This window comes from Anser brachyrhynchus, assembly GCF_964034855.1.
Source record: "Anser brachyrhynchus genome assembly, chromosome: 5".
Classification (NCBI taxonomy): Eukaryota; Metazoa; Chordata; class Aves; order Anseriformes; family Anatidae; genus Anser; species Anser brachyrhynchus.
In genome coordinates, this window is record NC_137699.1 from 2,352,941 (window position 1) to 2,366,882 (window position 13,942).

Sequence of the window (13,942 nt, forward strand, 5' to 3'; positions counted from 1 at the left end):
GGCCAGTGAGCTGTGATTAGCTCTATAACCCAGCGAAAGAGAATTTGCCTTTCAAGCTTTCCAAGTAGATTTCTGTCATCTGTCAGAGAACAAATAGATTACTGAGGGATTTGGACATGGCATCTTTACTGCTAATGGGCACTTACTGCTGCAACAGCAGAACAAAAAGACAGCATTTTTTTGGAGCCGTTGGAAATAAAAGGATGTTGTGAGAGTGAGTTTTGGGCAGGGACTCTTCTGCACTCCAAAGTCGCATCTGTTTTCTGTGAGCAGCCTCAGGTTGTGTTTTGTTGCTGTGGTTGAGGCGGTGTAATAGCTAAGTGCTGCCACGAGAACAGATCCATCTTTCTGAGCGGGAACTAGCTCACCTTGGACTCTTGTGAGCTTTAATGCAGGTTCAAAGAATGCTTGTGGGTGGGATAAAACCATCCCTTTCAATGACAGCCACTAGAGCAGCCTTCAGTAGATGCTGCTCACATTTTTACATTTGGCATGTGTGGACACACTGAGGGAGAGCTGTGTTGTCCACTAGCATGGCACTGGTGCCACAATGCCAGCCAGCAGGGGAGAGGGGCTCCGAAATTTATTGGGTGGCAGGGACTGATGTTTCCTGTAGTGTTTGCTGTTTAGCAGAACCAAAAATCACATGGAATAAGATGCACACTTACATTTTATGCAGTCCAGTCTTGTATCACTAATGGATTTTTAGTGAGATGAAAAATGCAGTAGTTCATGTTAAGCAAAGTATAAACCTCCCAAAAGAAAGTTAGCTAGCGTAAGTAAATACTACTGTTAAAGAAACCCCAAACTGTATATTTAAGTGCCTGTATTTAATAAGCTGTTTTTACAAAGCTTTTCCAATATGAAAAATAGTACAATTATATATTACTTTTTGTTCTATAACAATGAAGTGATATTTTTAATTGTTAAGTGGAAATGTCCTTTGAGATATATGAGAAGAGAGTAACTAACATTTTTTCTACTGAGAGTAGAACTTTAGAAGATGCCTCTTGGAAAAGTGAAAACAGATAAATGTTTCCCAGAGATGAGATAAATGTAAATTCCAAAAAGCAAATGTCTAATAAATAAACAAGTAGTCATACAGGTAAAAGAAGCTTATTTTTGCTTATAGAAAAAACTGAAACAGATCGTACTCAGAACAGATTACTTGTCTTTCTGTTTTTACTGAATGAATTTTATACTGAATTTTATGAATTTTATGAATTTTATACTGAATTTTATGAATGCAGAAATAGTTTTTTTCATTATTCCGTAGCAAATTTTATAGCACTTAAAATTGTAAGATATTTAAATTTCAAAAATTTAGTGTTAATACTTGTACTAAAGAGGAGAGAAAAAAGCAATTCTAGAGGAATTTCATTCCATATATTTCTTCTTGTAAGATCATGCTTAAACTTTTGCTAATATAGTTTTTTTAATAAGTACATGGTATTTTTAAATCTGAAATACGTAGATATTAGTATTATATATATATATTTATATATATGTTTATATATATATATATTTATATCATACTGATTCAGTAAGACTTTTCTGAAACTATTTAAGTTCTTAACCCCACTGAGTATCACTCTGATTGATAACACTAATAGCTCTGCATGCCTTCATACCTGCATTCTTTTCTGTTATACTGGCAAGGTTACAGGCTGAATTTCTTTTTCAACATATTGTTTTTAAATTTAGTTATATTTTTGACATCGTATAGAAATAAAACCTTATTGGTGATAAGTCTTTTTTACTTACTCATTTACACATCAGTTACTTCCTCATTCCCTGGTTCATTCATTTACTCAACATCACCACTACATTAGGTCTTTCGATTGCCAGATAACCAGCTGTTAGTGCAAAATGGAAACAAAGGCGAAGTTATATCTAAGTTAAGTCATTAGTCAGTGATTATAATGTAGGAAAAACAACAGTTACATTCATTAGTATAGTACGAAAATTTGCCTTTTCACAAGTCTTACTGAATTTAATGAATTTTTAAGATGAACTACGATTAAAGAAAGCAGTGGTTGATTATTTTAACTTCTGACAGTTGCCATCAGGAAAATAGTTAACTACAGGAATATATTTTCATCCAGTATAGTTTAGTTTAATTAAAATGGAAATATAAACTGAGCTTTTCATGCTCTACTGTGAAAATACTTTATAAAAAAGAAAATGTTTGCCATACTTATCGAACATTAAGGCGTTGGTGTGTTAAAGGGTTGTGGTTCTTTCCTCAGTGGTATGTGTCATGGCATGTAAGCTCTTTAATTTCATACATTTCTGTTGAGGAAGAACATAGCAGGATGAGCAAACGTTTTTCTTTCTGCTGCTTCTTACTCTCCATCGTGGATGTATTGTTACCCAATTCTAAAATCCTTCAAATTGTTTAGCAGTACATACTTCTTTATATCTAGCTATCATGAAGCCCCATGCTGTAACACAAAACCGTCTGGTCTGTCTGATACCCTCTTCTTGAGGACCCAGGCTGATCTGTGTTTGCTTCTTTTCCCCACCCCACACAGAGAATTTTGCAACATAGCTCCTGATACCTGCAGGTTTCTTTCAAAATAGATCAGTGTGCATCCCACACCATTATTCTTTTCACTGTTGTTTTGGCAAGGGGAGTTGCACATGCTATCAAGTTTCCTTCATTCTGCTAGAACGTACGGAGCAGGCGTGTCATGCACCAGAATACAGTCTAGTCAACTATTCTAAACTAGTGCGTGCATAGATTTATAGCACATATGATGAATACACTTAAGACTAACTAAAAAGAACATTCATCCTTTGTTTACTGCTGAAGAATTGCTAGCTATTTAGTTGTAGTTTGTGCTGAGGTATCAGTATCTCGGGAGGTCGGAAGATCTCAGAGGATTTCACAAAGATTTTTTTTTGATTTCTAAACATTTTGAAGAAAATCCAAATACTTAAGAAACTAAAGAGACTTTATTCACTTTTCCTTGGTATAGTGTTCTGCAGTTTTCTTTTTCTTAACAAGACTACCTGTGGTTTTATGCTTCACGAGTATCAACCAACAGAGTCTGAAGATGGCTTTAAGAGAACATCCTGATCAGCCACCTCTGGTCTTGCTGTCTTTGCATTTCTTTGATTCCATTAATGTAAGGCTGCAGTAGTTTTGTCCCTTGAGAAAGACTTTGTAGTCCTTAGACAGGAAACAGATATGTCTGCAGTTTCTTATGTATCTTTGACCATTTTTCCTGTGTACAGTTCAGGAACGACAATACTCTTCTCATTCTTAGATATTTTCTTTCTAAGGATCTTCATGGTATTGCTCCCTCTCTGCTTTGTTTGTCAAAAGACATTTTTTGTTTTAAATGAATCCAGTCAAATTATGGGTATCCATTTGCTCCCAATGGAGTAAATGGATACCTCTCCTCTATTTAGGGGATTCAGACAGCATTTTAGTTCATTAATATGTGTCTGTTATCCTAGTCCAGTCAAAATTCTTTTACAAAATTCTTTCAATGTGTTTTGGTTCATTGAGTCTGGGCCTGTGAGAGTAATAAAGAAATTCTGTACACTGATGTTAGGTTCGTACAGGGTTACTGTGTACTTCTACTTGCATCTTTCTCGGGGCTAGATATGTATGGGATAAACATCAAAACCAAATAGCTTTCTGTTTTAGGTATCTTACTAGATAAGTAAGCAAGCAAAAGATGAGACGTGAAAGTGAATTAAATCGTATTTCAGCAAAACAGACTATTACTCAAATGATAATGTATCCATATATGAACAGTCAGTGAAAGAAAAAAAAAGTTCTAATTTGCTAGTTAACAGCTTCATATTAGAGAAATATTCTTTGCTACCTTCCCTGTAGGTGAAAGAAACCTTAAATAATATCTTTCCCTTAACAGCTCTAAGTTTAATTTTATATGCAAACCTGCTTTGACTGACATTCTGTTGGCATTTATTCTTTACAGGAATTGGTTTTGGTGTGTGTTCAGTAAAAAGCAAAATAATAAAATACAAACCCAGCACCTATCAAATTTGTCTATATGAGACAGACAATCAGACATACAATCAGTTGCAAACCTTCATTGGTAATATGGGTTACATTTGTACAATTCAAAATGATTTGTCATGTAAATTTGGCATTTACCTCGCTGCCAAGTGAATACTTTCAATATATGCTTCAAGCATTATTGGTCTGTTTTACCTTCCATTGTCTGTTCTGCTTTATTGAGAAAAAACTCAACACTGCCATAAATCTTGAGCTTATCTTAGTCTTAGTCTTGTTTTGGATGTGTATAGCTTTAAAACTATGCATATGAAATGGTTTTGCACTTCTGTCTTTCAGAGATGAAGACCTTGTTCTCTAAATAGTTTGTGTTTGACGGCTCAAGAAATCCAGGGGGCTTTTGTTCCTCTTTTAAGTAGGTCTGCAGAGGGTCTTAATGAAATTGATAATAACAAAGTGTTATCAACATGCAAATGACAGACATAGCTATGTGTCTTCCTAGGTAGATCATATACTGTGAGCCCTGTTTTCTCATGCTTGCATAATTGAGTTCGGATGACAACCATTTGCTTATATCAGTGTAGACAGAACACAGTATTGTTAGACTTGGAGGGCGCAATAGTGGTAGGAATATTTATGCGTCAGCTGAAAGGGCCTTTTTTGTTATACCCATTTTCCGTCTCTTCGATACAATGTTGAATAATCAGTTGGCCTTTTTGGTATTTATACCATAATCTTTCTGTATGGTCCTCCTGTGCCTTCCCTTTTCCCACCCTCCATGAAGACGGGTTTGCAGAGAAGTCTTTGTCTTGCTCTGCTTTTTATAGAGAACATGCAACATTTGTGGTTTGGATACTAAATTACCTTCGGTTCCATTCCAAAATCCAAACTGTCTTTCTAAAAATGTGTTTTGATTTTGGTACTGCATGTCACACCCACTGTTTGCTTCTGTGTGCTTAGAAATGAGTAAGAAAACTTTATTTGTGAAGTGTTCCATTCTTTGAGGGAGTTTTAGTTGAAGGCTCTGTGCTTTTGAAACTGCTTCTCTTCCTCCTTAGTCTGACAAAGTCCAAATAAATTAATCTCTTGGGGCACTTGTCTGACACATTTTCCGTGTTACCCAGCCAGACAGCAGGATAAATTAACCCTCACAAAACTCTGTGCTGGCACAGCTAGATTGTTCCCCATTTGTGAGCAAGTCTGTCTGTCATTTAGTCATGTAGTATGGAGTGCCGTCCTACTCTAAGAGAACTGCATAATTTGCTAAATGTAAATTGATCCTGAACTGAATGACATAACACTTTTTTAAAAACTGCTTGTAGTTGATTGTAGATAAGGTCTAATTTTTTGACTGGGTGGACAAATGCATTTTGGCAAGGATTACCTATATGAGTATTGAGTACAACTGCTGCCACTTATTTATTAGCTAAGCATGTAATTCATTCATTAGCAGTGCTTTGCAGTTACTTCTAAAAATAAAAATGAAAAGAGTTTTGTGTTTTTTCTTTATTTTGTTTCCCAGTTACCTTTAGAGAGTGATGCTGCCTGGCACAGAACTTGTGCTATACAATCTCCACTGTCCTTTCAGAGAGGCTTTTCAGTCTTTGTAGACCCATTTCCGGGATTGGTCTGGCTAAATTATGGATTATTTTGTCTATTACGCTTTTTCTTGTGTCCAGTAATTCAAGAGTAGCATATTGGCGTAATAATGTATTCAACTAGTTGAGTTGAATATAAAATCCAAATCTTGTGTTTATAACTCTTTAAAAAAGTTTGAAGATGTTAGTGACAATATTTTGATTTCATGCAATACAGAAGACAGTTAATAATTTGTCAAGTACACTTTTTTAAAATCATACTTAAATAAATACTTAAATTCTACAACAACAGGAAGCAGCAGAATGATACATTTGTTGATGTAGGATGTCAGATAATTTAGGACAAATTACAGATTCTTTAAATACTTGAAAACAGTGAAGGTCAGGAAGCCTGTATTCAAAAATTTCCAGCATATGTATAATATTTTACAGGATGTATGTCTGTCTGTAACTGCAAAAGAGTAATCTGTAAAAACCAACTTGTTTGTTGTTTTTCGTGTTGTCTATTTATGCCCTGACAAATTAGCATCGGATGTAGTGTGGAGTCTGAAGACCAGTGTGCAGTTCAAGGTTACAAACAGGCACGATTCTGTCTTGTAGCATGAGGAAACTGGACTCAGGCTGTTATTCTGGACTGTTTGTTTTTCAGTAAATAACATTCTGGGCTTGAAATAATACCTTGTTGGCTTGGCCAGAAAATTTAATCAATTATTTAAATGGTTTAAAACAGGAGAGTAATGAAAAGTCTTTCTATGTGTAATTTGATTCTGTCAGATGTAAATTTCTTTCACAATCATATCACTTCTATTCTTGCAAAAATGTTTGAAAAAGAAACTATGTGTGGAGCAATAATTGTGCATCAAGTTAGTTAGTGACTATCACCTTGAAAATAAGAAAATACCAGGTTAGATGTCTATCCTGAACACTTAATTTATTTCTTTTATATTCTTCTGTGTTGTGTACAGAGTATTAAAAAAAAAAAAAAAGCTGCTGGTATAAGAGCACCTCTCTGGGCTCCCTGGGCTGTTCAAGTTAGTCAGTAGAAGTGGTTAGCCTGGGTTTCACTATCCCAAGTGCGACTCCAAACAGAGTAGCCAGCTGTCAAGAAGTTGGTTGGTATTGGTGCTGAGTTTCTCAAGAGAAGAGTACTTCTATTATGCAAAAACAAAACAGAAAAGATTTTAGAACGTCTCCTTTGGTGTAAGTTTCATGTTCTTTAGGCTGTGATTCTTTCATTCAGGAAAGGAAAGGGGAAAAGCCAACAACGTTCTCCCTTAAATCTAGCTTTTGTGAACTATAACTGAAGAAATAACCATGGCTATTCCTTGTTGTTTATTTGCATTGTATTGTTATTTCTTAGAAGACATTTATTGATTTATGTATGGATAGTACAAATCAAATACTCTCACCGTCGTATATTCATTTGTATTGGAGGTACCTTTCTGAAATGGAAAATAATTTTGTTTTCAAATGTAAGCACACAAGATTCCTAGGTCTCTAAAAGTCAAGTTTCCGTTCTCTTTTGTCTGCGTCTGCTAAAATGCGGTCAGTTTTAGAGAGGTGACTTTCTGCTTTTCATGCTTTCGGGATGCCAAAAATGGCTGAGAGAATTTAGAAATACCTTTGAGATGGAGACTGAAACCATTGAAATCCCAGGCTTAGGCTGAACCTGAGAATGCCTTCAAGTTCTGCCAGTTACATTAGGTAACCGGTGCACGTTGCTCCCACACTTCTTGCTCGCATCCGGCCTTTGTCGAGCTGCACAGACAGGGTGCACCGGTGTCTGTGCCCTGCGTGCTGCCCTCCTGTCCTCCCCGGCTGGGTCATCGGGGAGGGAGTTCAGCCAACCACTGGTTGCGTGGCAGCAATATACACGTTTCACAGCTGCTTTTAACCACTTATTCCAAGGACTGCAGACATTCGACAAGGTCCGCCAAACTGGAGAGAAAATGCTTCCTATCCCTTCCCATGTGTTGGGCAGTGAGCACTCCTTACTGCTGCCAGCCCGTCTTCTTGCTTTGGTGACAGCTTTCATTTGTCCCTTTTCAAATTCACAGTTGGATCTTCCCCAGTGTCCTGTCTTTTTCCTGCTACTCCTTACAGAACCTGCTGGTATATGATAAGAGATGCTTTCAATTTTGGTTACTGTCACAAGTTCTGTAGATAAAATGGTGCGTCTGTCTAACTCAGCAAAGCTGGGGCTACAGCTGCTACATTTGCATCACAGCAAACTTTTCAAATTTGTCTTCCGTGGCCAGTGAGAAAGTACTTAACAGTTGAGAAGGCAGCTAATGGAATGTAATAAAAACTGTATTTGCAGTAAATACTCTTATGCGTGGCATCAAGTTCATACAGGGGAGGCAACAGCTAAAAATAGTCATCTTAAATGTCAGATCATACTGGGGTTGATTAAGCTACAATGCGAAATGCCTTTGTGAAGTGCAAACTACATCTTTATCTACAGCTGCTAATATACAGCAAAACCAGACTAATTTCCCTAGTGAAGTTATGAAAGCCTCATATACAGTCCTCGCTGCTTAATAGTTTTGTTGGTTTTTTTTAATGGTTGCTTGCTTGCTTTTTTTTCTTCCTTTTTTACTCTAGTAAGTGTTGTCTTTTGAGTATTGTCACTTTGTCCTTCAAGAAAACCAGGGGAGGAAGGAAGGACTGTAGTTGAATTCGGATGACAAACCTGATGTTGCTGTATATTTTTTGTTTGTTTATTTTATGGAAGTTAAGACCTTATTTTTCAGGTTACCAAGATCATACTCTATTAAGTAGAAAAGTTGAATAACTGAACCTCAGTGCTGAGTTTTGATCTGTCTTCTAATATAGTATATATGAACTTGGTTCTTAAAATAAACCATTTCAAAAAATCAGTAAGAAATAAAAAAATTTATATGTACTAGATGTCCAGATTTTTCTGTAAATTGAAGACACTTGCCAAAACCCATTTCTTACAGTGGTGAAAATAAAAATCTAACAGATACATAGGTTTATGTTATAAAAGAGCATGAAGATTATCTGTATTAGATATACAATAGCATGTCATTTTATTAGTCTCTAGGAGACCTGTGATCTCATGCTATACTGCCAATGTGTTCTCAGTTTTGTTTTTAATAGGACAAGAAATAAATTTAACCATAACACTTTGAATTTAATCATAATATTTTGTTCAGGCACTAGAAAGAAGGCTGTATGTGTACCTTTTTAAAAAGACCAATTTTCAGATGCCAAGAAGTTCTTGCAGGTGTCCTGTACATAAACAAATAATCCTGATTTCCGCTTCATTTATGCATTTTGTTAGTAAAATATATATATATATATAATTTTAAGTGTTCGATTGTTACTTACTATTTAGAACCATGTATTGTTTTGATATCTGATGAGGAATCCTACATTTAGAAGAGATCTCAAGTGAATGATGTTGATCCTGGATAATTTTTATGACTTTTAAAAGTATTAGAATTAAGATATTTCTTCTAGACTCTTGAATCATTATAATCCAGAATGAGAGAATGTCACATTGCAAGAAAAAAGGTTGATTTTCCAGTTGAATGCTTTCACTACATGGATGTTTTTATTTTTTGTAAAATACACAGTTGTGTAGTCAATAATATCCAGAAAATGTTTTATAACTGTCATGTTCAATGTTTTTATAACTCCCAGCCTAGGTTGTGATTTTAAGATGTACAGAGTGGAAAACCACCTCTTGCAATAATCTTTTAGTTACGGATATTTGAATTGTAAGAGGCTTTTTGAGATAATTACCAAAGTTTTACCAAATGCTTATATTCACCAAAAGTGAATGTTTATGTTGTACAGGCAACAGTTTCTAACTGTACAAATCTATACATGCTTGCATACAAGAAAGGACCCTGTTTCAGGTTAGCTTCTAACCATTTGCTGGGGAGTGGTGTTTGATTCACATAAGCAGACTTGATTTTTCTTGAACCCTGTCATTACATCATGTATTGCAAAGCAGTGTGATTTATACTAGCACAGTATTATTTATGCTGCTAAAGGCAATAGTAAGTATTTGCAACAGTAACTTGCTAAGTTTTTCCATGACTCCCATCCTCGAGTCCTCTCAAATCTCTGCCTTGATTTCATGAGGTGGCTGTTAAGATTCCTGGAGAACAGAGTTCGAAATAACAAGCTTTTATGTTATTGATTTTTCCTCCTAAGACCTGAGTCTTTTTCTCAAGAATCCTCTCTGAATCCTTGTCCTTTATAGGAAGCAAAATTTTAACGTCACAGAGGAAAAAAATAGTCAAAACATGAAATAAAAATTACTAAAGCAAAATGAAGTGTTAATTAAAATATGATTGTGGTGGCTCTTAGTAGTCACACTTCATATTGGGAAGATTGTTTTAAGATAAGCAGTAGTTTTCTTAAGGTAATACAGGCTATTTTACTGATAACAAAAGCTATATCCTCAGGGAACTATCATACATTCCAGAATATTTCAGGAAATTTCATAAATTTTGGCATATCTCAGACGTGTCTTTTTCTCAGGATGGAACTTTTGTTTTAAAGGAAATATATTTTTGGTTTTCCCTGTAAGCATAGGGAAATAGGGATCTCTTAGAAAAGTTATATTGTGTTTTTTTAAACAAACAAACAAAAACATCGTCTGATTCACCTGTCTAAATCTAGTGGGGCTTGTTTAAGCAGTCAGCTCTTCTTTAACATATCCTTCGAAATGACATGCACACTCTTACTGCCCTTTTTTAACCTTGTGACTCCTACAGTGCTCTTCACAGATAAAGCATGAGTGTGTTTACTAGGAAATCTGTCTCTTTTTTGGTTTTGAGCTCTGCAGTATGATTTCTTTTCATGGATTTTATATCAAGGTTTAGAAGTTAAGCATGGATTAGTGACCACAGCTGAGTTCTAGATACAGAGAAGGCTATGCAGAAGATAGTACTGTTTGAAGTCATTATTAAGTGTTGCTGAGATGATGAAGTTCTTGAAATTGATGTTGAAAGGGAGTTACAATATATTGTAAATGTAGAAGTATGTGAAATATATTCATATAGTGTTTTAGCAACCTGAGAAATAGAAAGGAAGCTACGCTAATTAGAGGAAAGGTAGAAAAACTTGGTCGTTGGCGGTTTATGCATTTACACATGGTTTTTTGAAAATTCCTCCAGAAAATGGTTACATTTTAATGTAGTCTTTTGTCTTGTTTTGGCAAGTTGTTATATTTTCTTTTTCTTTGCTTTGCCTTTTTTTTTTTTTTAAAGGAATCCAAAATGTACTCAGCTTATTCTGTGCCGTGCTTACAGAAAATAAGGTTCTCTTTCACTCTGCAAGTTTTCAGAGGCTTAGTGACGCCTGTAGGGCTCTGGAGTCTTTGATGTTTCCCCTCAAATATAGGTGAGTTGAGCTGTGAATCTCTGAACTCTTTGACTCATTTTATATTTATAACTCATATTTCATTCTCTTTAACGAAAGTTGTGCTATGTTTATTCAAATAAGCTGAGCTTTTTTCACAATCAAATCTAAAAGTCCTAAGCTGTACACCGCATCAGTGAAAATCTGGTTGTGTTAAGACAGTGGAAACAACGAAAGGAGAAACATCCTACCTATAAATACAATAGAACCCTACTTACAGCATCAGTCAGATGGTAAGACTTGATAGTGATAATCGATGAGTAAATGCCTGGAAAAGGAAGCATTTGGATAAGACCTAATAGCAGTGTGCCAATAAGTAAGAGGAGGTACGTGCCAGGAGAATGAGAGACTGTGGTCATAAACTGAAATAGCAGAGGGATAGGTTTCTGACTGGATGCAGGGAAAACATGTTTTATTATGAGGATAACTAAGCACTGCAACAGAGTGGAAGACTGTGGAAACTCTGTCCCTGTAGGTTTTCAGGACCCAGCTGGACAAAGCCCAGGACAACTTGGTCTTTATTCAGTCTTGACCCTGCTTTGAGCAGAAGGTTGGATTAAATGATCTCTTGAGGCCCTTTATAACCTGAAAGATTCTTTGATTCTAAGATAACATCTGTATTAACTTGTAACACAGTTTTAAGTCATTGACAAATGTCCACCAGAGAATGAATTTAAATCAACAAGTTGATCCTCTCTAAAAAGTCATAACTGAGTCCAGCTTTTTGAAATGGAAAACTTAATGTCAAATTATTTTGGATTTTAAGCAAAAAGACATGTAATTCTTACTCATCTGTTTTAAAAGAAGCTTGTATTTTAGTAGCGTCTTTTATTTGCTTAAAATATTTCCTGGGTGGACATACTTTCATTACAGAGTAAGAAAGAAAAAAATGAAAAGTAGTTTTGGAATATGTTTGCTTATATGATGGAATAGTAATGAATGTAAATTTTTAATCATAATTATCAGTTAGGAGTTGAAAATGCATTGATTGAGATCCAGATTTTAATGTTGCTCTGATGAAAAGACTTATTTTTTTCAAATTGACAACTTTAATCAAGTAAACAATATCTGAAATAGTTCTTCGTATAACATGTAGCTGCTACTTCAGTATCAAAGTGAACGAGTTCACCTTGAGATTTCTTATTAATTATATTTTATGAAAGGATGAATTGTAGCTTTCTCTCCAAAAACTAGCAATGTTTTGAAAAATGAAAGTATTATCTGCAACCTTAATGTCCCTAATTACCTGAAAGTTGTGGATGAATACCTGTATAACACAAACATTACAAATATAAATTGATTTTATTTTGCAAAATACATGTTTTATAAGAAATTGTAGACACTATAATAGTTTCTGAGTTTACATCACAGATATTCCTTTAACAGGTACTTTATAAAGAAGTATTTCATCTTTTGTCTTAAAAAAAAGAAAAAGTTGTTTATAGTAAATTTAATTTGCAGCAGGAAGATTGAAAAAAATATAAGCTGTGCTATGCAAAGAAATAGTCAGAAGCTTTTATTTTATTTTTATTTTTATTTTTATTTTGTTTTTACTTTTTTATTTTATTTTATTTTATTTATTCTTTTCACAGTTATCCCTATATTCCAATTCTTCCTGCACAGCTATTGGAAGTTCTCAGCTCGCCAACGCCTTTCATAATTGGTGTACATTCTGTCTTTCGTAATGACATTCATGAACTTGTAAGTATGTCTACCTAGAATATTCATAGTCACAGAGTTATCTAGGATGTTTAGTTGCAGGGATTTTCCATACTTCAGAGATGTTCGTATGAACCATTCATTTACTTTTAAAGTATTACTGTAGAAGGCTTGATAAGACCAAGGAGGAAAAAAGGAAAATCATTAATTCTTCTATAAATATTTTGAGTCTATAAAGTAGAAGAAGGAAATTATTTGATTCCAGTGCAGGATGGGAAGGAATGGATCTATTTCCAGCTTTGTCATGTCAGCCATAAATATGAACAAATAATTTGGTATTTTCAAATATATTCCCAATTATGTTATTTTATTCATACTTTTAAATACATATTTCAGAACCGGAACCAGGGTTACAGAGGTTCCTAGAAACATGTAATTTTACTTAAAGAGTTGTCATCATTGTGTCTTTTTGAAAACAGAGTATTCAATATCCCAGATCACTGCACACAGACCTGGAACATCAAGAAGGAGTTGGGTTTCCATTTATTTTTCACAGCTATGTTCAGTAATTTGAAGTATTTAGAGCATTTCCTTTCACAAAAGCATTCTATATGTTAAAGTTAGTACTGATTTACTTTGTTTATGTTAATTTATGTGCAGATCATGAAATTGCAACTGTTGTGTTTTTGAACTATGCTCACAGGATAATGCTCACAGCACAACCACTAATATTTTTGTCCCTTGCAGTTAGATGTAATCATTGCAGACCTGGATGGAGGCACAATTAAAATTCCTGAATGTATTCATCTCTCTCAGCTCCCAGAGCCACTGCTACATCAGACTCAAATGGCACTTTCTCTAGTATGTTTTGATAGAAAACCATTTTCTATTCTCTCACCTCTTTTAAAAGCAAGAAAGGAGAATTTTGGTATTCAGTTGCTTTCAAACACACTGGAAATGTGAGATTTAAAACTATGATACATGCCAACACTCCTTTCAGAATAATTTATGATCTGAAGTTAGAGTAATTTAACAGTAATTCATCAGTAATTTAACTTACTACTAAAATAAGTTTTTTCCCTATTTAAGAGGAAGGTAGTGATTTTCCTAATAGTACATTTGAAATTCTTAAAGTTTATTTCTCTAATGCCTCTTTATTATTACCTGAGAGTGATTGATTTATTATTATTATAATAATTTATATTATTATCTGAGAGTGATTGATAAGGAATTACCCAAGAAAGCTGTTGAGTTTTCTGTCTAGGGAAAAAAAAAGATTTTTTACTCTGTTAAT

The 13,942-nt window shown here is 34.6% G+C and overlaps 1 protein-coding gene across 8 annotated transcripts in view; it reads left to right on the top strand.

Moving 5' to 3' along the window:
• SBF2 (SET binding factor 2) overlaps positions 1-13,942 on the top strand; it is a 255,910-nt gene that overhangs the window by 128,171 nt on the left and 113,797 nt on the right. For all 8 annotated transcript variants that reach the window (XM_080593227.1, XM_080593222.1, XM_080593223.1 and 5 more), the window contains 3 exons: positions 10,839-10,971; positions 12,582-12,690; positions 13,396-13,509. In XM_080593227.1, coding sequence (XP_080449353.1) covers positions 10,839-10,971; positions 12,582-12,690; positions 13,396-13,509 — 356 coding nt within the window. The remainder of the gene's footprint in view (positions 1-10,838; positions 10,972-12,581; positions 12,691-13,395; positions 13,510-13,942) is intronic.